Source organism: Hirundo rustica, chromosome 1 (assembly GCF_015227805.2).
Source record: "Hirundo rustica isolate bHirRus1 chromosome 1, bHirRus1.pri.v3, whole genome shotgun sequence".
Lineage (NCBI taxonomy): Eukaryota > Metazoa > Chordata > Aves > Passeriformes > Hirundinidae > Hirundo > Hirundo rustica.
Window position 1 is genome coordinate 20,590,440 of NC_053450.1, and position 21,926 is coordinate 20,612,365.

At 37.9% G+C, this 21,926-nt stretch overlaps 1 protein-coding gene across 3 annotated transcripts in view; it reads left to right on the top strand.

Annotated features, from left to right (window-relative positions):
- The window catches only part of UBR5 (ubiquitin protein ligase E3 component n-recognin 5), an 85,576-nt gene that overhangs the window by 1,735 nt on the left and 61,915 nt on the right, over positions 1-21,926 (top strand). For all 3 annotated transcript variants that reach the window (XM_040087422.1, XM_040087444.1, XM_040087457.2), the window contains exons 2-6: positions 15,825-15,869; positions 16,335-16,416; positions 16,593-16,669; positions 17,461-17,580; positions 20,610-20,799. In XM_040087422.1, coding sequence (XP_039943356.1) covers positions 15,825-15,869; positions 16,335-16,416; positions 16,593-16,669; positions 17,461-17,580; positions 20,610-20,799 — 514 coding nt within the window. The remainder of the gene's footprint in view (positions 1-15,824; positions 15,870-16,334; positions 16,417-16,592; positions 16,670-17,460; positions 17,581-20,609; positions 20,800-21,926) is intronic.

Below are 21,926 nucleotides of genomic sequence, written 5' to 3' on the forward strand. Positions count from 1 at the left end.
CTTTCTCGATTTTTTAAATTTTTTTTTTCTTCTTACCACAGCAGCAGCTCTTATAACTACTATTTGATACAGGAAGCTCCAAAATGTGTGGTAATTAATACATGGAGAAAGCTGCAGAAGTGCTGTTAAGTAGTGACTATTCTGAAAAATCAAGTGACTCCTTGAACTTAGTTGCAAGTCAGAAATTTCGACTTCATAGGTGTAATTTTACTGAAAGTGCAGTAGCTGTGTATCAGAACCTGTAATGCAGTGAAATCAGAATGATTCATAAATAGGGTTGAGGAACACATATATGTGCTGGAAATGCCGGTTCAATTTTATAATTTTTAGCATTGCTGCTTATTACTATTCTGTCAGTGTAGATCAAGATCTATATAGCTTAATAAATTCTCATACACATACTTACAGAAGTTAGGATCTTGGAACATCTCGTGTCTCTGTGATGTTTCTTTCCTCTTTCACTTTATAGGCTTTTTTGAGTCTGTGCTGCAGCCAGTGGTCAGACAGGGTTTTTTTCTGTCTGTATTCTGAATGATAGTTGTTTCTCAAAATCAGATTTTGGGATCATAATTCTACATTGTATGCCTTCAGTAATGGGTTTGTGTTCTGCATCGAAGGAACAATCACTTAAAACACAAGGCATTTATTGGTGCAATCCTTGTGTGTCCAGGATACAGGACGCTGTTGAATTTTTGTAATCAAATACTTGATATATTATGTTTAATAACCAGTATAGATGTGTGAAGGCATTGAAGTGTTTTTGGAAATCATCCTTCTCCTGAAGTATTGCTCTGCTCTTAAGTAGTCTACAAAATGTGAGGAAGTTGTTTTTTTCATTTTGGTTTGGTGCATTTTTCTCTCATTCTGTTCTACGGTTCTTATTAGGTTGTCTGTGTAATTTGTTATCACACTTATTCACGCAGCAACTGTGAGAATGGTAAAATACGTCAAAGAAAAGAGGAGAAAGTAACTGTAGAACCACAAATAATCAGAGAACTTCTGAGCACATCTACTCATCATCTGAAAATACTTCTTAGCTAGTGTTTTTGAAAATGTAGGTACTGTTGGTAATTATTAGGCCTCTCTCAAAGAAGCTGGAACAGTGTTGACTTCACTCAGATGTCTGGGAGCTGGTGACACTGGAAGAGAGTTCACAGAGGACAAGGTCATACTTAATTTTGTAGTTGTATTAGGATTCATCTTTTGAAACGGATACTAGGCTAAGCTTTTGTTTAGGATGAACTGAGGTAATTAAGGTTTTTCTGGTTAAGTTTATTAAGGAAGATGGGTAACTTTGAATTTTTTTTCCCCCAAGCAATTTGTTGTCTGCAGACTGATTATGAGGAGTTTAATGGGAGAAAAGTTCAGTGTGGCCTGCAGTTTGAGAAACAAATCCATAGAGTATTTGGGATGTAAATAATAATTGACTTTAATATTTGGAAAGGAGATGTTCAGCTTCTCTGTGTCCGGCAGTGGGTGTTAGGTATATTTTGTCGATTGTCCACCTCTTTCAGGGTTGGACATTCTGTGGTTTGTGAAGGAAGTTTGACACAGTTTCATAGATAAGTTAATCTTAGTAAATTCTTAGTATGTTTCTTAATTTTATATTGGGTTAGGAAGTGGGTGTAACCATGACAAACAGCCTTTTCTTGGCTGTTATGGAACCTCACAGGAGCAGTGAGGAGTTAACTTGCTGCTCTGTGGAAGGAGAAGGGGAGTCTTTTACCTTACATAAATGGCTTTCCATATGTGCACTAACCTTCAGGGACAGGCTTCATCTCAAAGCTTTGACTTTATTTTTACCTTGTACTAAGAAAATTCTTGTCAGCTAAACTATTTAAGTCCTAGCATATAGAGTAAGATGTAATTTTTGAAGTGGTCATTGACACAATGTTAATGTGGTCTTTTCTCTCCTCCTGAAGATGAGATGTAATGAATTTGGTTAAATAGAGGGTATTCTGAATATGAGTGTTTGGAAGTGTCATGTACTAAGTTTTCTGGCAGTAACATCCTTGAAACCAGTAGCACACCTGAGAAAAGTTAATTTGAAGCTTCAGTGAATCTGTATGTAGTCAGCTTTGGGGGAAGAAAGGATTATCTCGTTCTTTACGTGACTTTGTTTTCCCTTAATAATACATTCAGTGCCTGGCTCTGTTATTTGAATGTTACTTACTTTAGGCCATGCCTGAACTGATAATTTAAGTTGTGTACTTTGCATTTTTTGCGCTCTCTGATAATCAGTTTATGTGGAAAAAAACACCTAGCAAGAACATATCTTTTTAATCTGCACATCAATTTAAGGTCCTGTGGAAGCGATCAGTGGATATGTGGCTGCTACTCTGGCAAAGGCCACCCCCCCCTAGCATTTACTGATGAGCAAATCTGTTAAAAATGTCAAGCAGATGTTGCTGGAAGGAGCTGGCGTAGGGTGTGGTATGGCTGTGCAGGGAGCCAGCAAGGATGTGGAGCTGGTGTCTTGGCCCCACATGTCTGCAGCAGCCGTGCACAGAGAGGGAGAGAGAGCCCCTGGTAATGCAAGTGTTAATGTTAAAGTGATGGTGCATGACCTGATCCCCCTCCGCTAGGTCCACAGATGTGCTGGGACTGTAGTGTCCTCGTGTAGGGGGAACACAGCCTGAGCACAAAGTTCTCTGCTGTTACTTATGTGTGATCTGCATTGCTGCCCCAAGCTGGGGAGAAGAAGGGATTGACTGATGCGTTCTTAAATAGAGAATCAGCAAGTTTTGTGCAGATAATACAGTACTTCTTTTAGCTCTAGTGATTTATTTTGGTGGGCTTTAGCAAAAGTGCAGGTAGCTGGCCTCAAACAGGAATAGGTGGTTTAATTACCGGGAAACCATAACTGATGTAGTATTTGAATTCCCTGAGTTACAGCTGCTTGATAAACTTTAGTAACAGGCAAAGTGTTGAACTTGGTTTAAGGATTAATTTCTTGAAAGCATAGCCAAATTTAGATTGTCCTCTTTCAGAAGAGAAGAAGGGAACAGTATGGCTGTTTTGACATTATTATTATTATCATGAGGCTCTTAGTTGGAAACACTTTTTAAAAATTTAAATGGTTTAGCTGCCTCAAAAGATTTGCACCACCACTATGGTGATAGAGTGTTATAGGAGTCATACATGCAGCAGTAGATTAAGATTTGGTATTACTTAGTATTGTTACTTAAGAACAATGATTTGGAAAGTTAATCATCAGAATTTACAGTGTTACTTTGTGTCTGGTGAATATGGAAGGTTACTTTTACACAGGCCGGTATTCTAGGCTTTTTTGGACTTTGCCAGGGTCCTCTTTTGATTACAAGTACTTGCTACACTCCAGATGCTGCTTTTTAGAGCGTACATATGTAATTGTCTGTGAATGTTCTTGCTGAAACTTTCCTGAGATGTTGTAAGCCAAAGTAATTGCTCTCTTCTGAAGGCGGAGGTTTGTTTTCCCCACCTCTTACCTTGCACTAACTGTAAGCTTCTGATCCCATAGGATACTGACTTAACTTGCTAAAATGAAATAAAGATATCTTTAAAAATAAAGATTTTTAAAGATAAAGATACCAGATAAAGTCCTGGTAAAGTGAAGTAAATATGATTTAGTGCATTAGGAAGTTGAACTGGTTTATCTCCTTGTTGAGTGCACATCAGAATATTTTGAAAAGTGCTGCAGGAGGGAGAGTTGGTAGTGAAGAACGGGGAAGAGGAAGCAGGCTTGAGTTCCTTCCATTTTGAAAGCAGCAAGTTTATTTTGGCTAATGTAATGTGAAACTGTACTGTGAATGTGATCTGGGCTGAGAGTAGTTGTGACCTGTCACAAGGAATTTAGTAAAATAGTAATTGGGGCACAAAGGTTGCTTCCTTTTTCCTCCTCAAATCATATATAAGGTTTGAGCATATTTTTTTGGACCAATGATAAAGTAAGACTAAGGGACTCAGATATTATTAACTATATTATAAGGTTGGCACTGCAAGTCAAAGCTGTCAGAGAACAACATTTTTAATTCTAAGAGCAGTAAGGTATCAGCCAACAACATTTATGCACTAAATATTTGTAAAAGTTAAAAACTATAAACGATAACATACATTTGAGGTAATTTTTGGTATAGTATGTATTTATGAAATACTCAGATTGCCATGTAGGATATTTGTCAAATATGTGATTCAATCAAAAAATAGATGTGAAGGATGTGACACTTTCTTGAACTATCTAAAGTAGATAACTGTTCAGTACACAATTATATTTAGATGAAAAATGACTTGACACTTGAGGAAAAACAACCAAGGATGTACCTAAGTTTGGTAAACTGCAGTGTGTTGTGGCTGCTTTTTCACAGTTCTGGCAGAGTTAATAATTTGTAACTTAAATTATTATGTATTATGTATCTGAAACTTATAAAAAGAAGAGAAGGGAGTTCAGGGTATTTTATTTTAGTGATTACACTAGCAGCAATCTAATTTGCAGTTAAATTTGCAAGATGCTTAGCGTAAAAGCTGCTGTTTTGTCTTTCTCTGCATCATCAGCCATTTGTGCAGGAAGAAAACATACACAAAAAATTTATTTGTGCTTTTCAGTTATACAGACATTTTCTTAACTGTAAATTCATTGAAGTCCACTAAGGATTTGGCTCTTAGAAACAACTCCACCTAGCAGACTGCAGTAGTTGGCATCTGTGTGCGCCCCAGAGAAAATGTGAAGACAGGGCCTGGTTGCAGTAGTTAGTGGATTTTAAATTGAGAGGAACAATTTCAAGAAAAAAAGAAGTTGAAATAAAGGCACAAATCTAATTTTCACGGTGCACACATGTATTTTGTCCAAAACCTTAAGCCTGACAATTTAAGTGAGGATGACACAGCATTAGTTACTCCACTACAGGAATAATTATCTGAACTTCAGATTTGATTTGCTCTTTCTGGCATAGAACTATTTTGACAATGAACTCTCTGATCTATTTGTAAAAGTCTTTCTGTGCTTAAAAAATACAGTTCACCAAGACTGCTTTCTTTTCTTTCACCCTTCCCCTCCAGGGAAATTAGTATTTTGCTTCAACTTAAAGAAGTTTTTTGTTTTATATGAGAGAAGTTTTTTGTTTTATATACCTCACTGGTACAAAGGTGTGGCGTGTGACAATTCTAAACAGTTGAAATGTATTGTAAACCTAAATAGAAAGGTTTAAGGTGGGAGCACTGGTCCTCTGCATGTACATAAAACTGCCAGTTTGGTTCCAGATGAGGAGTGATGTAACTGTTAAATTTGCTGTCTTCGCTCACAAGTCTCACTGCTACACCCAGCACCTGTCAGGGGAATTTCTTGTACTAAATATGCTTCACCGAGTCTTTCAGCAAATCCTAGCCGCTGCACTTGAAAGTGTTTTACAGCAGCAATCCATGTTGGTACAGTGAATATTTAACATCCCAACTTGATTATTTTTGTTGCAGTTCTAAAAATGATTTTTAGTGTAGCATTTTATGGTTTGTAATCCCAAGCCAGTTGCTGTTGAGATGATTTCTCAAATTGCTTACATCCACAGAGATGAAATGTGTATTTTCTGTAATGTCGTTTTGGACAGCTTTTCATCATTAAACTGGTTACTGTCTTTTATCAGAAAAGATGCCTGAAGATATTTTGGTCTCATATTTTTGATTTAGTTTCTACATTATGGTGTTTTATTAAATAGTGCAGAATAAAAAACTTTGAAAACGTTTCCACGATTAGTACTATTTTGGACAATAGCTGCGTTGGGCTTTCTTGCTATCGTTTTATTGCCAGCCATGAGGTCTGCCAGTTTAATTTGTGACAGCAGTTGTGTAATGCAGCAGATGAAGGTACCACGGCTGCTGGAGATCTTACAAAATTTGTCTTCAGGAAAAAAAAAAAATCCCAAAAAACAATCCCTATTTGAGAGAGTGTGTTTTTTGTTTGTCAAATGAATCAGTTCAGAATCTCGAATAGCCGAGAGTGTTTATACCCATGCAGCTGTAAGTTTGCCTGTTTGTTAGGAGATAGCCCAGAAAGAAACCATTCTGTATGCAGGTCTTGCTGGTGTTACTCTCTGCAACATGTTTGCCATCATCTCTAGTTAAGCTGGATGCTATTTTTTTTCTTTTTCCTGAGTGCTATAGAAGTTGATTACTTTAATCCAAGCCTGTGATAAAACAGCATTTTTAAAATTTGCTTGCCATCTTTCATTATGCTTCCTTCTCTATTATGCATTATGTTTCCTCAACCTCTCCTCTTTTTCACCTTTCAGATGGATTACCTCTGTATGTAGGGAGTTCTGATACAGTGAAATGGATCTTGATTGGGATATCTGGATTCTACTGAAAATTGTAATTTCACTATATAGGTGTAGGCGTGGAGTCTGACATTGACTTGATAGAAACAAATGTTTGTGCTACAGCATTTTTCCCGAAACTTAGCTGGAGAACAAATGTTTGCCTATGGGAATAAAGTTGAATGTACGCCTTACTCTGTTGTTGTTTGAAGCCATTGGGGTCTGCTACTTCCTTCAGTAAGGGTGGTATCAATTTGATTTCTTGTTCATTTTGCAAAATTAATTTTCTTAAAAGTGTCTCTGTATTTCTTCTTTCATTTATTTTATGAAATTTTTGCTATTCCCTATCTGACCTGAAAATGGTCAGAGCTGCTTTTTTTTTAATCTTTCTCTAGTAGATATCAAGATATGTTCTTTTGGAGAGAATTTATGGCTTTTAATCCACTTCATATTTTTTTAGTATGAGTTACTGTTGTCTGATCTTTAATGAAGATCTTTGTTAGGTTGCTGGAACTCTTTTTCTTTCACCACAGTATACTATTAAGAGCAGTTTTTCTTTTCTCATTTTCCATTTTTTAAAGTCACTGTGTACACCATTCACTGACTTTGACAAAATGTATCTGTCTGTAGAGCAGTAATTTAAAAGTACTTAAACCTTTAAGTGATACAGATCGTAACATCTTGTCATTGTGGGGCAGATTGGGTAGGTAGAAGGTAATTTGGCAAGTAATATGCCCTGCTCCTTATGGGAAGGCTGGGGACTAACAGGCTGTTTTGCTGGAATGGCCACATTTTGTTTTTTTTCTCTTGTGGCGCAGAATTTGTATCTGGCAAGATTGTTACCTGAAATAATACAGCCCTAGGCAAAATGTGATGCAGGAGGTACTCAATGTGCTGCTTCATGTGTTCTTCTAGGGGAACCAAAACACTGGTTACACTGAGGGAAGCGCCTGGAACGTGGCTGGGGTGCAGGCAGTTGGAAAAAAGAATATTTTTTTCTGCAGTGTAAAAAAGTATTGGGATGAATTGTGCACCTCAGAAGCTGGGGTTTCTTTTGAGGCATTTTTCTTGTACTGTGCGTTGGGCAAAGCGATTTGGCTGCTTGTTTTTCTGTCATGGTGCTTGCTCTTTACTCTTTATTCCAGGACTCAGTCCATTCCTGTCTAAATCAAAGATGCTGTGTCTGAGAGAAAGGTTTTGAAGATGTGTTTTTATTGGAAGACAGAGCAGTGTGAGGAGGAGGTCTGGTATTTAAAAGGCAGTTTTTAGCAAGTTTGAAAAAGTGACGTGCAGATAACACCTTGATGTCAGAGTTTTAGTTGAAAGGCTTGGAATTGGAGGAATTGGCAAGTAAAGAACTGGACATGCTAAGTGATCTTTCCTTGTTGCTAAAACTAATTCAGAATGAGAATAAGGTTGTTGGACTTTTTAGCAAAGCAATTAGAATTCAGTTCTTGTTTGTGCTTTGTTTTTAATAAAATCACTTGTACAAAACATACAGTTGCTTTTCTCTAGTCAAGACACAAAGTATTTAATAATGTGACAGTTCTTGCTCTAAAAATTATTTTTATAGCATTTGAGTGCTCTAATCAAAGGCCATTTTCCAACTTGGCACAAAGTGATTGCAACTCTCAAAAGCTTAGAGCAAAGGAAGATGGTGAAGAGATGATTTGGGTTCCTGCAGTAGCCTCAGCTGGGACCAGAACCTGGCTCTCCAGGTTTTAAGCTGGTATGCTGCTAAATTCACAGCCTCCCTGGTGGCTTGTAATGAGCTCCTGAAGGAGCATTAACAATCTTATCATAATGGGACATGAAAAGGTGCTGTGATTTTCAGTGACTGGATTTTTATTTTGATAGCATTTTTTAAATAGAATCTACAGCAATGTTCTGACTGTAAAATTAGAATTTTTTTCTTTCTTTGCCTTAATGGGGTCTTTTAATTTTCAGTCATTCTAGTTAAACAAGTATATAGCTTCCTAGCTGAATTTTGATAGCTAGCATTTATTTGTTGTTCAGTGTAGTAACCCTGCTCATGCTATTATCACACATGTATTTTTCAAGTATTCTTGAATTTAGAACCATGGGGTTCTAAATTCGCATTATTCGTGTTTTATTATCTCAGGAGGATATACTTCATAAAATGATGGGGAGTTAAATAGACTGCAACCTTAATTGTTTTAAGATTCAGAACTCACCCAAATGAGTTGGTTGATTCAGTTGTTTAGCTGTTGTGATGTTCTGGCTAAAGAAATAGCCTTCTCCTAAATGTTGAACAAAACAGCTGCAAGGAGAGTGTGCAGTTGAACAGAATGTGGGACCACAAAATGATGATTTGATGCGTTCTGCACCAGAGAACAAATTTCTCTCTGGATTTGCAAACTATGGAAATCTGCTGCCATAGAAGGGCCTCAGGTTGAGTCTGACTCCTTCTCCTGTAGTGTATTTTTCTTCCACCCCCCAAAAACAACACTAGGTATTTAGGCAACTTGTAGCTGTAGATCTATTTCACTACCAAATCCTCTAGATAATGTGCTAAATAGCATGTAGGCATGCTGTAACTCCTCTGTAGCAGTCCTGTCTGGATCATACCATTTGTGATTTCTCCCTGTTCGTATTCAGACTGTTAACTACAACTTTTTTTCTGAAAAGGGGCCATGTTGTTTTGTAGCTTATGGGTATTTGCTTATTTAAAAAGCATGATTGACTCTGTATTCCTCTTGAGCTGGGCTATGGCCATCCTTTGCACTGTGGTGTGGGGTTATGGTTCTGGGTTCTTTTTTTTTTTTTTTACTCAGAGGGGGATGTTTTCAGTGTCACTTAAATCTGAAGAAAGGGTGTAAGTAGATTTTGAGCTAGAAGAAGCAGTTGCCCAGCTTAAGAACTCATTGCTAGTTAGAGGCCTTTCACAGATTCTTCAGGTGTCTGCCTCTGGTCTTGCTGTTCCCGCTAAAGAAACTTCCAGCCGGATATTTAAGTACCCAAGAAGTTTTTTACTGAATGTGGAACTCTCTGACATTTTCCTGACTCATTGGTGTAACTTTTTTCCTGTGCCACTGACCTTAGATGGATTCTATAGAGCAAAACGTGAGCTCCTAGCTTCTCAATGGCAAATCCCCTCCTTTTGCTGCTGTGCCTTCAAGTCAGATATGTGGAGATCACATCCTGAAAGCATTAAGTCCTCTGTATCAGTTTCAGAATGGCTGAGGTTGGCTGGGCATCATCTGGTCCCACTCTCAGGCAGGGCCATCTACAGCTGGTTGCCCGTGACTGTGTTCAGACGGCTTTTCAAGAATTCTCAGGGGTTGAGGCTCTACAGTCTCCCTGAGCATCCTGTGTGATTGGTTGCACTCACAGCAAAGAAAGTGTTTCACGATATTCAGACATAACCTCCTGTATTTTGGTGTGTGTCTGCTGTCTCTGGTCCTGTCCCTGGGTGCCACTGGAAAGAGCCTGGCTCTGAGTCCTTTACTATCCTTGTTTTAGGTGTTCATATACGTTGATAAGATCCCTCCACCCCAGAGCTTTCTCTTCCCTAGGCTGAAGTCCCAACTCTCTCAGCTTTCCTCTTGTGAGAGATGCTCTAGTGCATTAATCATTTTTGTGTCCCTTTGCTAGACTCTGTCCAGTATGCTCATGTCTCTTGTAGTGGGGAGCCCAGATCTCCAGAATGTGGCCTTATGAGTGCTGAATAAAGAGAAGAATTTTCTGTCTCAGCATGCTGGCAGTACTTTCTCTATTGCAGCCAAAATACTGTTTGCCTTTGCTGCAAGGCATGTTGGCTCATGTTCAACCTGGTGGCCACCAGGGCTTGCACGTCCTTTTCTGCCACACTGTTGTTCTCCAGCTGGGCAGTCTCTGCCATGTGGTTGTTCTTGTGCCTGTGGTTGTTTCTGCTGAGGTGCAGGGATTTGTACTTTGCCTCTCCTTGGTTGTCATGAGGTTGCTGTGCTCTGGATGGCAGTGACATCCAGCATATCCACCAGTCCTTGCAGCTATGTGTTATCTGCAGACTCGCTGAGGATAGCCCCTGTCTCATCATCTGGGTTGTTAATGAGGATGTTGAGCAGGACTGGACCCAGTATTGACCTGTTGGGCGCACAGCTTGTCACTGGCCTCCAGCCAGACCTTGTGACACTAATCACCACCCTCTGGACCAAGATGTTCAGACAGTTTTTGGTTCACCTCAGTGTCTGCTTATCCAGCCTAGACATCAACAGCTTCTGTGTGAGGATTTTGTGGAGGAGAGAGCTGTAAGCCTTACTAGCAATACACACTGCTCTCCCCTTGTTCTTCAATGCAGTGCTACGAAATCTGACTTTTCTTCCCTAAGACTAGAACTAAAATACGTATCCTGTTTTTGCTATTTTTTCTTGTCGTGCTTTAACCTTCTTGTGGGCTATATTGTACCCAGCTTAGGTCATTGTCGGGTTGTGTTGTTACAGGTCAGCGTTGTTATATCATTAAATAGTAATGGTCTACTGTTAGAGAATTTTCATTCTGCAATCACTGTATTACCTGAAGACTTTTCGGTGACAGAAAGCTGTTTTCAGGACATTAATTTGTTTGATCTTTGCCATATTAGCATTCTGCTGCAGATTACAGATTCAGCACAGTGTGTTACCATTGTTCCAGAGAGAACTATTAAGTGATCAGAACTACTTTTATCAACCAGACAATCCCACAAAATAAGAAATAAAGTTTGGGAGCCATGTTCTGTAAACCTGTGTTGGCTGATACCATGAAATACAAGAACAGCTGTTGAAGTCAGACAAGAAGTCCATCCTGTTTTCCTCCTGTTTGTGACAGAGACCAGTGCAAGATTAACAGGAGAACAGTATTAGAATAGGGCAGGCATACAGTGATGCTTTTACAGCTTCTAAGAATTTGCAGCTTAGGGATTTCCTGAGTAGTAGGTGTTGGTTCAGTACGTAATAACCAAATAGTCCTAATTTGTAAGTCTTGAAATGTGGAGAGGACACAGTGTAAGCCATGGTTCCCCTGATTATTGACTGAGTAGAGCAATGGGTTTCTTTGTTATCTAGTTCATTTCGGTGATCAATGTATTATAGTCTAAACACATTATCCCACTACTCTGCTGAGTAGTATTGGTTACCTTGGAGCCTGTTACTTTATACTTGTGCTTGGGATTTCGTTGTTTTTTTTTTTTTTTTTTTTTTTTTTTTTTCCTTCTTATGTGCATTACTTTATTTTCTACAGATAATCTTATTGCCTGCTTTTGTGTGGTACTTAAGCATTTGATTTTATGGGTTCTCTCCCCTTTCTGCCCAGAATGACTTAAAGCACACTTTAAATTTTCGTTTATTCCAGTAGGAGAAAGGTGTAGCTGTGGAAGGCTGCCTCCTTGGAAGCTGCTCTCTAATGTTTGAGGTGGCAGTCAGGGGCAGGATCCCTTTGTATGCTGTACTGGGGCACAGAAGATGGCTGGGTGTGACTACCTCAGTGACAGCATCTAGCGTCCATGTTATCCTGGGGTTAGGAAATGAAGATAATGGATTTGCTTAAGCTTTTCATTTTCATTTTCTGTATTTCTGTGACTGTTTCTGTGACAGTGATAGGCACAGGAGCTCATTTCAATGTGGTTCAAGACAGGCAGGTGTGAGAGGTCTGATCTGGAGGCTGTGCAGCTCTGTGAACTGGCCACATAGGTGCTTCCTTGCGTCTGCCTTGCTGTGCTCAGAGCACTTCGGGATCTCAGCTGAGGGATGGGGATGGAGGTTGTATTTACCTTTTAAGTGTTGATAGTATGTAATACTGTTCTGTGCTGAAATGGATTGTGTCATATGGATGTGTGCCCTTGGCATCTGCTTGTTATCAATATTAGCCTTCCCTTGGGAAAGCATTGTAGTACTTGGATACTTCTGTGTGTGCTGGTATTGAAGTTTTCATGTTTGTTGGCTTACAGACTTCACTGACATTTTAAATGGTCTTAAAGAAACCGGATCACCTGGAAAAACCCTACCAGGCCTCAAATAGCTTTATTTCTTATTTCCCTACTTGAAGTTGTTAATCATACCAAGGGGTGTGGGGATTTTTGTTTGTTTGGGTTTTTTTGTGTGTGCATGTGTTGTTGGGGTTTTTTTGGTTTTGTTTTTTGTTGGTTTACATTTTGTTTATTTGGTTGTTTTAAGAAGTACCTTTCCTTCCTCTGCAATGCTTACTTTCAGTATTTTCAAATGGAGTAACTCTTCTGCATTTTTGAGCCTAACCTGCTTTTATAAAGCAGGATGTGGTAGAAGGATGGGTCCTGAGATAAAGGACCTTAGATAAAGTTTTCTATTTCCTTGTCTGGAAACAGACAACTTATTTAAGAAAAGTAATGTCTTGTGATGAATAAAAGTGCCTTCTGGGAAATCTGAGCTATGGTAGTCCTGACGTAGAGCCTTCTTGGTTGCTTAGTGTCAGCACAGATCCCTTCTATTCTGATTGGTTTCGAGAGGCTAGATATTGGAGCTGCAAAACTTGAAATTAAAGAAACGCGTACTTGGCTTGGACAAACTGACTTTGTTTTCCTCACAACTGGTTTTGGATTAATTTCAGTAATAATATTTAAAGAATGTGTATCTTGGTACAGGAGCCAGCACTAAACTTTTTTGTCTAAAAGTGTTGCCAAGCTAGTACATTTCTTCAAAAAAGTTTGTGACGAAAATATGTGTTGCTTCTAACTTTGTCCTTTGAAATAGTTTAATTGCCTTTAATGAGCACTTTTTGAAGCATAGTCTGTCAAGGCATTTATTTTGGAGATTTCATTTACCACAGAAAGGTCTTAGTGAAAATGTTGACCTTAATACGAGAATTGACTAAATCATCTCTGCCTGTACCTCTTCCTCCAGAGCATCATCACTTGAAATTATTTCACTGTCTTATTAAAATTGACTTGATCTTAAATAAGCTTTTCCTTTCAGAGGGTCAGTGGTACAATATCCTGCAACAGGTAGAACTGCATAGATTGCTGCAGGTGATTATTTCGAGTTTTTATTTGCACAGAGGGACTCTACCAACAGAGTATACAAACACATCTTTCTGCTTTGTTCTCGTTTTCCTGCTGGTTTATTTTGGAGCTGGTGTTCATGTGAATGCTGGTGCCAGCTCAAGAGAGGGAAGGAATGAGGGTGGAACCAGCAGCCCAGCAGGGAGCAGCTTCGCTGGTGTTCTGCATCAAATTCAAGTTCTCATGGACTTAAAGGAGCTTATCAGCAGTACTTGCTAATTTTGCTGTAACAGCAGTTGCATATGAGATGGTTGAGGCATGAGATAGTTTTTTGTTTGGTTTTGTTTTGGTTTTTTTTTTTTTTCCCCTATAGAGTAGTTTAATACTTTAAGCATTGCTGCATATCTCTTTCCTGTTTCCTCCTATTAAAGACTGACAGCAGCCTCTTCTCAGCAATGTTAGATCTCTTTTGGCCTATGCTTGTTGCAGATAGACCTACTCTCTTGAGACTGATGTTACTCATGGATTCATTGATTATTCAAGTCTTAGCTTTCTGAGCATATTTCTTTCCTATTACTTCTTTTTTTTTTTTAAGTATAAAAAGAGTATGATGATTTTTTTCAAATTTAAATATGCCTATTTCTTTGGTCGTGGTCTGGTCTTGTGACGAGGGCTCAGATAAGGACGCTTTAAATGTTGCTCATAGACTAGTCTAGTAACCATCTCCAATAAAGTGCTACTTTTTTTGCCATCAGCTTTTATTAAAGACAGTGCAATGAATTTAAAGATAGGTTTTCCTATTCTGTAATTATTACTTATGCTTGTCAGGAGAAAAATGTTAATGGGAAACTGCTCAGGATTCTTGTGGGAAACTGTTAGGTGATAAACTCAAGACATGAAACTTCAGGGATGTTTAACTTGTCAAATATTATGTGGCAATCCCTGCTTGCTGTATAAAACCATGTGATACGGTGTGAAGTGCATGCTGTTCAGCTGGGGGTTCATTCCACAGTCTTCCACAGCAGTTCACTCTTGTGGGGTACCTTTTGCACAGACTGCATGGGACATTCGTGTTTTCTCTTGCTTTTGTGGGTTGTCTTCACAGAAGCCTTATCTGCATATGTACTCCTGGCCTGTGTGAGATAGCTGTGGCTGGAAATTGGGAGTGTGAAGTTGCCTACTACAAACCACCAGCTTGGCTTGGGTAGCAAAAGGCAATTCTAAACACATTCAGTTCTTTCCTGCTGCCTTCTTTTCACTTTTCCTTTCTTCTTGAGCTTGGAAGTTACTTCTATCAGTATAAAATACCTTGTTTCTAAACAGACTTGGAGATTTTTTTTTTTATTTTTTCCATCAGGACAAATACTTTAAACACTGATGATAATGTTGAGATCTCACTGTTTGGACCTCTAGTCTGTTTTCTTTCTCATGCTCAGGGTTTGCAAGTAGCTGAAGTCTGTTGTCCATAGTCTGTGTATAGAAACTAAAATGAAGTGAGTAAAAATGAAGGATTTAAAGACATGGATTCAAGCAGGGGAAAATAGTGCTGGTGTGCCTTTTTCTTAGGTTTAGAAAGGTGTTGCTGATTTATGCTAGGATGAACACGGTGCCAAAGCTGAGAATTTTTTTCTTGATTAAGAAGACCTTATATCATTTTTACAGAGTTTGTCTTGGTTTTATAACTTGATATAATACAAATATTCTGACTGTAATTGGCAGCTCTTTAGGGGCTTTTTCAGGTTGTTTGTCTCCTTTGGGAAGAAAGGAACCCAAGCTTAAATTGACCTGCCTTCCTGATCGTACTCCAGTGTCTTTGCTGCCCGTGGAGGATCATTCCTAAGTGGATTAGACATTACCTTAGAAATTCCTCTGTTGCTTTCCGCTTTTGGATACATATCCTGTAAGCAGGAGTGGTATTTGGGTTAGCCCTATCTTCTGCTCTGATATTTTGAATTTTTGGAGACACTGTTTGCCTTTAGTAAAGGTAATGTTTTACATAGCCGTATAAATAGTGATGTTTCTCTGGATTGTTTCTTCTGCTAGTCAGAATTTGTTTTTGTCTCTTTCGCCCTTGGCTTTTGTTCATCTGTTTCCTTGTGTTTTCTGTTTTGAGGAATTTACTGTCATATTTTCGGCTCTCACGTGCCACATATTTGGATTTCCTAGAAGATTATAATCCTTTCTCCTCTAGGATATGTTATTCAAGTTTATACAAGGAAATACAAGTATATCTGCAGTTCATGGTCATTGCTTTATATGTTTATTTTGTGCATGAAGTTGTAAATGGTTGTAACCAGGCAAGAGTAGTGGTTTTTGATAGTGACTTGCAGAACACACAGAAATGCAAGCAAAAGTTGGTTCTGTGGCAAGGGTAAAACTCCAAAGCAAAAAAAACCTCCAAAACAAAAAGCTGATTTGAAGCTGAACACTATCCAGTTCTTACACAGACTTGCAGCACCAAGTAGTATTTATATTAAACTTCAAAAAATATGGTGGTAAGTTGTTCCCATAACATCTTAAATATGCTGTGTTATTAGATGCTGTGGACTGTGGAGTATGTCATCAAATAACAGCTTCATTTCTTTCTGTTTCAGATTAAGGGAAGTTTCAGAGAAGCTGAATAAATATAATTTAAACAGGTAAGGCATATCACATGCTGCTGTAAGTCATTTAGGAAAGTACAATTTCTCTAACAGCAACAAGAAGCAGATGATTTTACTGTAGATGATGGATCCTTAGAAATCCTCAATACTACTGATACAGAAGTCCAGACATGCTTCTGATAACACAGGAAGAAAATGAGATGTTCTCAGTAATGATAAATTACATTATTAAAACCTTCATTGCAAAATGACTTCTTAATGTGTGGTATAAACCCTGTTGTTTATTGCTGATCAGATTAAGTGAAAACTACCACCTTTTAAGATTTTCTCCTGCATTTTATGTGCTGTGTGCTTCAATTAATGCACATTCAGTCTTTTTCCAAAGTTTTTCATATTGGTAATCACCACTGCACATTTTTCCTCCCATGCACAACTTGATTTTTTTTTTTTCCCAGATTCAAAAGTTCTAAAGTGCTATAAATTACCACTTTTTGTTTTCAGCCACCCGCCTTTGAATGTATTGGAACAGGCCACTATTAAACAGTGTGTGGTGGGACCAAATCATGCTGCATTTCTTCTGGAGGTAAGTTGCTGAAATATTCTCAGATAACAAACTTGAAACCATACAGTTAAAATGAGTTATTCTAACATCAAATAGATTAACATTCTTCAGTAACTGAAGACTTGTGTTTTAATTTCTATGGTAAACTTGACTTACATTTCAGTTTTGAACACTTGCTTTTCTTTTTCTAAATACAGGATGGTAGAGTCTGCAGGATTGGTTTTTCAGTTCAACCAGACAGGTTGGAATTGGGTAAACCTGAGAATAGTGATGGGTAAGAAATGCTTTTCTTCTAAGATGTTTTTTGAACTCAGTAAGCAGTTTGACTGCTTTTCTGGTTTTGTTTTTATTTGTTTGTTTTAAAAGTAGATTTTGGAATGGATGCTTTGAGTAGAGACACAATGGTTAATGGTGATGCAGCCAAATAGCGTATCTTGAGAAACTGGTGTAGGAAGAAACAGTATATTCTGATTCTGAAAGAAGTGAGACAGGCTCTCTTTAACTTCAAGAAACAAACTACTCCAAAAATAATCTTTAAACAAGAAGCTGTGTTAAACTGTTAAGCTTAATGTAGAATCCACTCTGAAAGTGGTCCCGTCTGGCAAGGCTCACTTTCTATACCTGTGGTTCTCGGTCCAGGTAAGTCCCCCTTCATAGGACTAATTAGCAGTTCACATTGGAATTTAAACCACTTAATATTGAAGTAGCATACTCAGGCTCAGGTTTACAGATAGAGCACCTGCTGATTACAATTTGTACATATACACTAATGGAAAACTTAGGACAGTGGCTAGCTCCAATCACTAATTAGCTTAATATGTATTTGCAACTGTGCTATTATGGATTGCTCGTGTATGTAAGGTCTGTTAGGCATGCTTTCCACTTTCTTTTTCAAGTGTACCTCTTAATATACAGTTAGATTAGTTTGGAATATTCCCCAAGGGTGTTGCTTAAGCTGGTATGTTACCAGACTAAGTCCCTGAGAATTTCAACCTGGGATTCCAGGTTTTGTTCTTAACCCATTTGGGATTGTTTTGTGACTGATTTACCATCTTTTACTTTCAGTTCAAAGTTGAGCAGTGGCTCAGGGGCAGGAAGGACATCCAGGCCAGGCAGGACTAGTGACTCCCCATGGTTTCTGTCTGGTTCTGAAACTCTGGGCAGACTGGCAGGCAACACCCTTGGGTAAGTTTTGATAGGATTGAGGCTGCAATCTGTTTGTTCCATATTTGAGTATATGTGTATACACATATATAAATTGTATGCAGTATGTCTAAGGGAACGTATAATCACAGCAGTTGTGTAGGTAGGGTATAACAAAAAACACCCCTTGACTGACTTTTTCAAAATAAGACATTTAAGTGATCCTTCAACACATAGCATACAGAGAGTTCTTCATATATGTGTGAAGAATAACTTGGTTTAGGCTGTGTTGTCTTCTTTTGAATGTTGTAGTTCCTTGATTTTTGGAAAACAGTCTTTTAGAGGGACACTATCAATTTAAACCATGATAGGCTAGAAGCATAAAGTGAAATGAGTGCATTTATGCAGGAAGAACCTTCATTATGTGCTCCATTGTTTTGTGCCTTTCACTCCCTTGCCTCAAGTCATGAGTGGTGTTTTGATAGCCAGGGGTCCTATACATAGTAATAGAAAAGGAACATTTGGTAAAGGTTGTTTCTCAGAACCTTTAGAATTGTACTATACCCAAAATGTACTGTGTAGATACAGATTTCTTGTCATTAGCTTTAAAATTGATGGTGTCCCTTTTTATAGAAAGGTAATTTTCATTCCATAATGACAGTGATCTCTTTGTTACATGTTTTTGTAAGACATGTCTAACTATGCTGCTTCCTAAGGTGACTAACTGCAGTAAGGAGAACTGTGGTTTCTCCATGTGAATGGTTTAAGAGGAAGGAACTACATCTTTTTCATTAATTTCCAGGAGATGTGTTATTTTTTCATTACTAAATAAACTAATTTCATTTGGGCCTTAGTTGCATGAGGAATAACCATTCCCATAACCTTCCCAAATTTTTTCTGAAATCATTGTGTATCTAAACCTAAAAAATCCATGTGTTAAATGTCAAAGACAAGCTAGTATTGTCATGTTTAAGAACTTATTGTGGGATGTGTAGCACATTTTTTCCTCATTATTCTGAGCTAAGCATAATGTGTTAAAATCGTTTGAATCTTAGATATCAACCCTGAAGTGTTCCTCATGTCTTCTCTTGATTTTCTTGGAACTGGGTACTTGAAAGTCGCTGAACTAATAATGATATGCACTATAACTAGTCTGTTAAATGGAAGGAATAATTATCTTAGTAATTGGACTCTAAAACCATTCAAACTGCGGAGCCATTAGAGTAGATGACTGGATTTGGAAAATTGCTAGCATGCTGCTGCACAGTGGAGAGATGTGGTAAACAAGCAGGTGAACAGAAATGAGACAAAAGATATCTATTCTATGTTAATATTCATTTTAGGTTTTGATGGCTTTAATAGCAGTGGCTGTGTCCTTATTCTCTTTAACAGGACCAGGTTGGGACACACAGGGAATATTTGAATTATTACACAAATAGAAATGGTTTTAACCATTAGATGTCTAAATGGTGCCATTGATAGTTTATAACTTAAGTAGAAAATGCATCTGTATTAAGTATTAATATCTAATACAGAACTTTTTCTTTAACCCCACACCTCCCTGCAGAGGGTTGAATTGAGAGTTGCTCTGTAGATAGAATTTGACTTCCCTCAGCCCTGTTCTTTTCCTCTCAGCTACCTTCCCACCTTTAGAGCAGTTCAAGTGGCTCATTTTATTTAAAATGTCACATTCTTTGGTGGTTTGTTTTTTTTTAGAATTCTTTTTCTATCTCATGAGACGAGACTTTTCCTAAAGACATAATTGTACTGCTTTTTGTCTTGTCTTGTCATCTGTGTGGTCGCTAGCTAGGATTCTGAAAATGTAGATGTGTCTAACAGGGCCTTGTCTTAAGCAGACACTTGAGTTAATCCATGGTCACAGGGTCTTGTCAGGAGGAAAAAGAAAACCCAGTTAATAAAGGGTGCTAGTAATCAATTGAAGGCATACAATGTAAGACAAGTATTCTTGCTTAATTAGCTTTATTAGCTACAGATGATAGGCTTTAATGTAAATTTATTAGATACTGTTTCAGACAATGTGTCTTTATTTTTGTGTCTGATTTAAAATGCTTTTTTTGAAAGGAGTTTGAGACTTGAAGTGGTTGATAGCAGGAAGGTTTTGGTGATAGAGATTATTAAGTAGCAGTTATACCATGTGCAATATCCTTTAAGGTGTATTACAAGATGAAGCTTAGTTAACCTCAAAGAACAAACTGAAGTCTCTTGTCCTTCATGGCAACACATTATCTTGTCTTAAATTCAGAGCAGATTCAATTGACACAGTTCGGTGGTGAGAATTATTAGTGGATAGATGTAATGATGGTGAGATGTCTATTTTCACAAATCACTGTCTTTTTGTTGCTGTATTTTGATGCTGGTTCATAGAAATGAAGAAGCTGTTCAGTCAGTTCAGGCATGTTTTTGCGATGTGTGCAGTTGATGTTGATTTCTGCAACAGGAATAGGTAAAAAGTAGAGTATCTCTTGAAAACTCTGCCTGAGGATCAGAGAACTATTTAGTGTAAGATTTCTTTTGCAATAGAGAAGATTACTTGGCTTTTCCAGTGTAATCTTAACCAATTTCTTAATGTAAATCAAGTATCAGAGTCTTTAGGTGATCCACCTAAGTATAGTGGTCTTCTGTCACAGCCACTGACAGTGAAATTGGTGCATGTGTGCTTTTGTGGCAGGAAATTGACAGAGAAGTGTTAAATGTTATGCTGCTGCTACTGCTTTTAGAAAATCTGGGAATTGATCCTTTTATGTGTTTATGTATGTATACATCCACACAGTTATATGAGTAGGAAAGAGTGCAAGTTCCAGTTGGAGTCCTGTCCTGGTTTTTGTATTTGTTTGTTTGTTTGTTTAATTTCTTCTTCAGAACTTTTATCAGTTTCCTGGTGTCTTGTTCTTTCTAGTTTTGAGAGTTACTTTTATAATGTTTGTCTGTGAAGTCAAGCTGCAGTATTTTTCAGAGGCTGTTTATGTTATTAATAATAAAGCCAAAGACCCTTGAAGTAGTCCCCAAAGTATGCAGCTATATTAAAAAGATAAATAATCTAAATCTTCTAGAAGTCGCTGGAGTTCGGGGGTTGGTGGAAGTGGAGGAGGATCTTCCGGTAGATCATCTGCTGGAGCTCGAGACTCTCGAAGGCAGACCAGAGTTATACGCACGGGACGTGACAGAGGATCTGGACTGTTGGGGAGTCAACCACAACCAGTGATTCCAGCATCAGTCATTCCAGAGGAACTAATTTCACAGGTATGTGAACTAGAAACTGCTTGTTGCCAAAAACTTGGAGAGCTTCTCAGAGCATGTGTATCAGAATGTGTTGTAGTAGTGGCTATTCTCCAAGGAGTAATGGCCTGCGGTTGAAGAGATTGACTTTCCTTAGGCAACTTGGGTTTAATTCTTAAATACGTAGTGGAAGTGATAGATTTTTGGATTCTAGAATTTTCATTTCCCAAATGTCCCCCAAGGCAAGGGGGGACATTAATATAGATGAGGAAGGCCATGTTTGGTTGCAGAGGGGAGGTTTAGTGAGAAAAATCAAATATTTGAGAATAGTATCAAATATTAAGTTTCTTTAAGTAATGTAACGAAGGAGGGCAGATTGACTTTTTTTTTCATGTTTGATATAAGGAATGATCCATTTCAGATGTAAATGAAAGACGTGAAATTTATTTACTCTCTTCAAATTACTGATCATTTTTCTTCATGGACACCACTGCTTAATTTTTTATAAATGGGACTTTTATGAATGTTGGGTATAAATTGCTCTGCTTTTGCCTTTTAGTGCACTGAAATCTGAAGAAGCTGTTAGGTCTGTTAAAACATTTTCCTCCCTATTTGAAGAAAAGAATATGTTTAAAATGTGCTTAATTAATGCATTTTAACTGTTAGCTTAGAACTAGTTGCTGATTGGCATTTGAAATACAGATGTTAGTTGCTAGGCCAGAGATAATCTGCTTTACTTCCATTGCTGTGATATTTTGTCTCCTTTTTTTTTTTTTTTAATATTTTTTAAATAGCATACTTTGTTTACCATTAAAACAGAAGGTGTCTAAAATATTTTTGAGGTAACTTTAAAGCAGAGCAATGGGAAAGACCTTTGCAGGTCTGTAGATTCTAGAAGGTCTCAAAAATCTGTAAACTTGTGGGATAGAATGTTATGACAAAAAATTTACCTTAGTGTGCTGTTAGAATTCCCTTTTTAAATTATTTTTTGCTTGACAACAGACCATTTTACTTGGTGCCTTATTTTTACTCTGTTATGAAAATACTTGGTACTCGTTACTTATGTTCTTTTGTTTGTGATCTTTCCAAACTCATCACCTCTGACATTCAGTAGAGGCTAATCTGGAAAAACAAAGTGCTCTGAGTCCTAG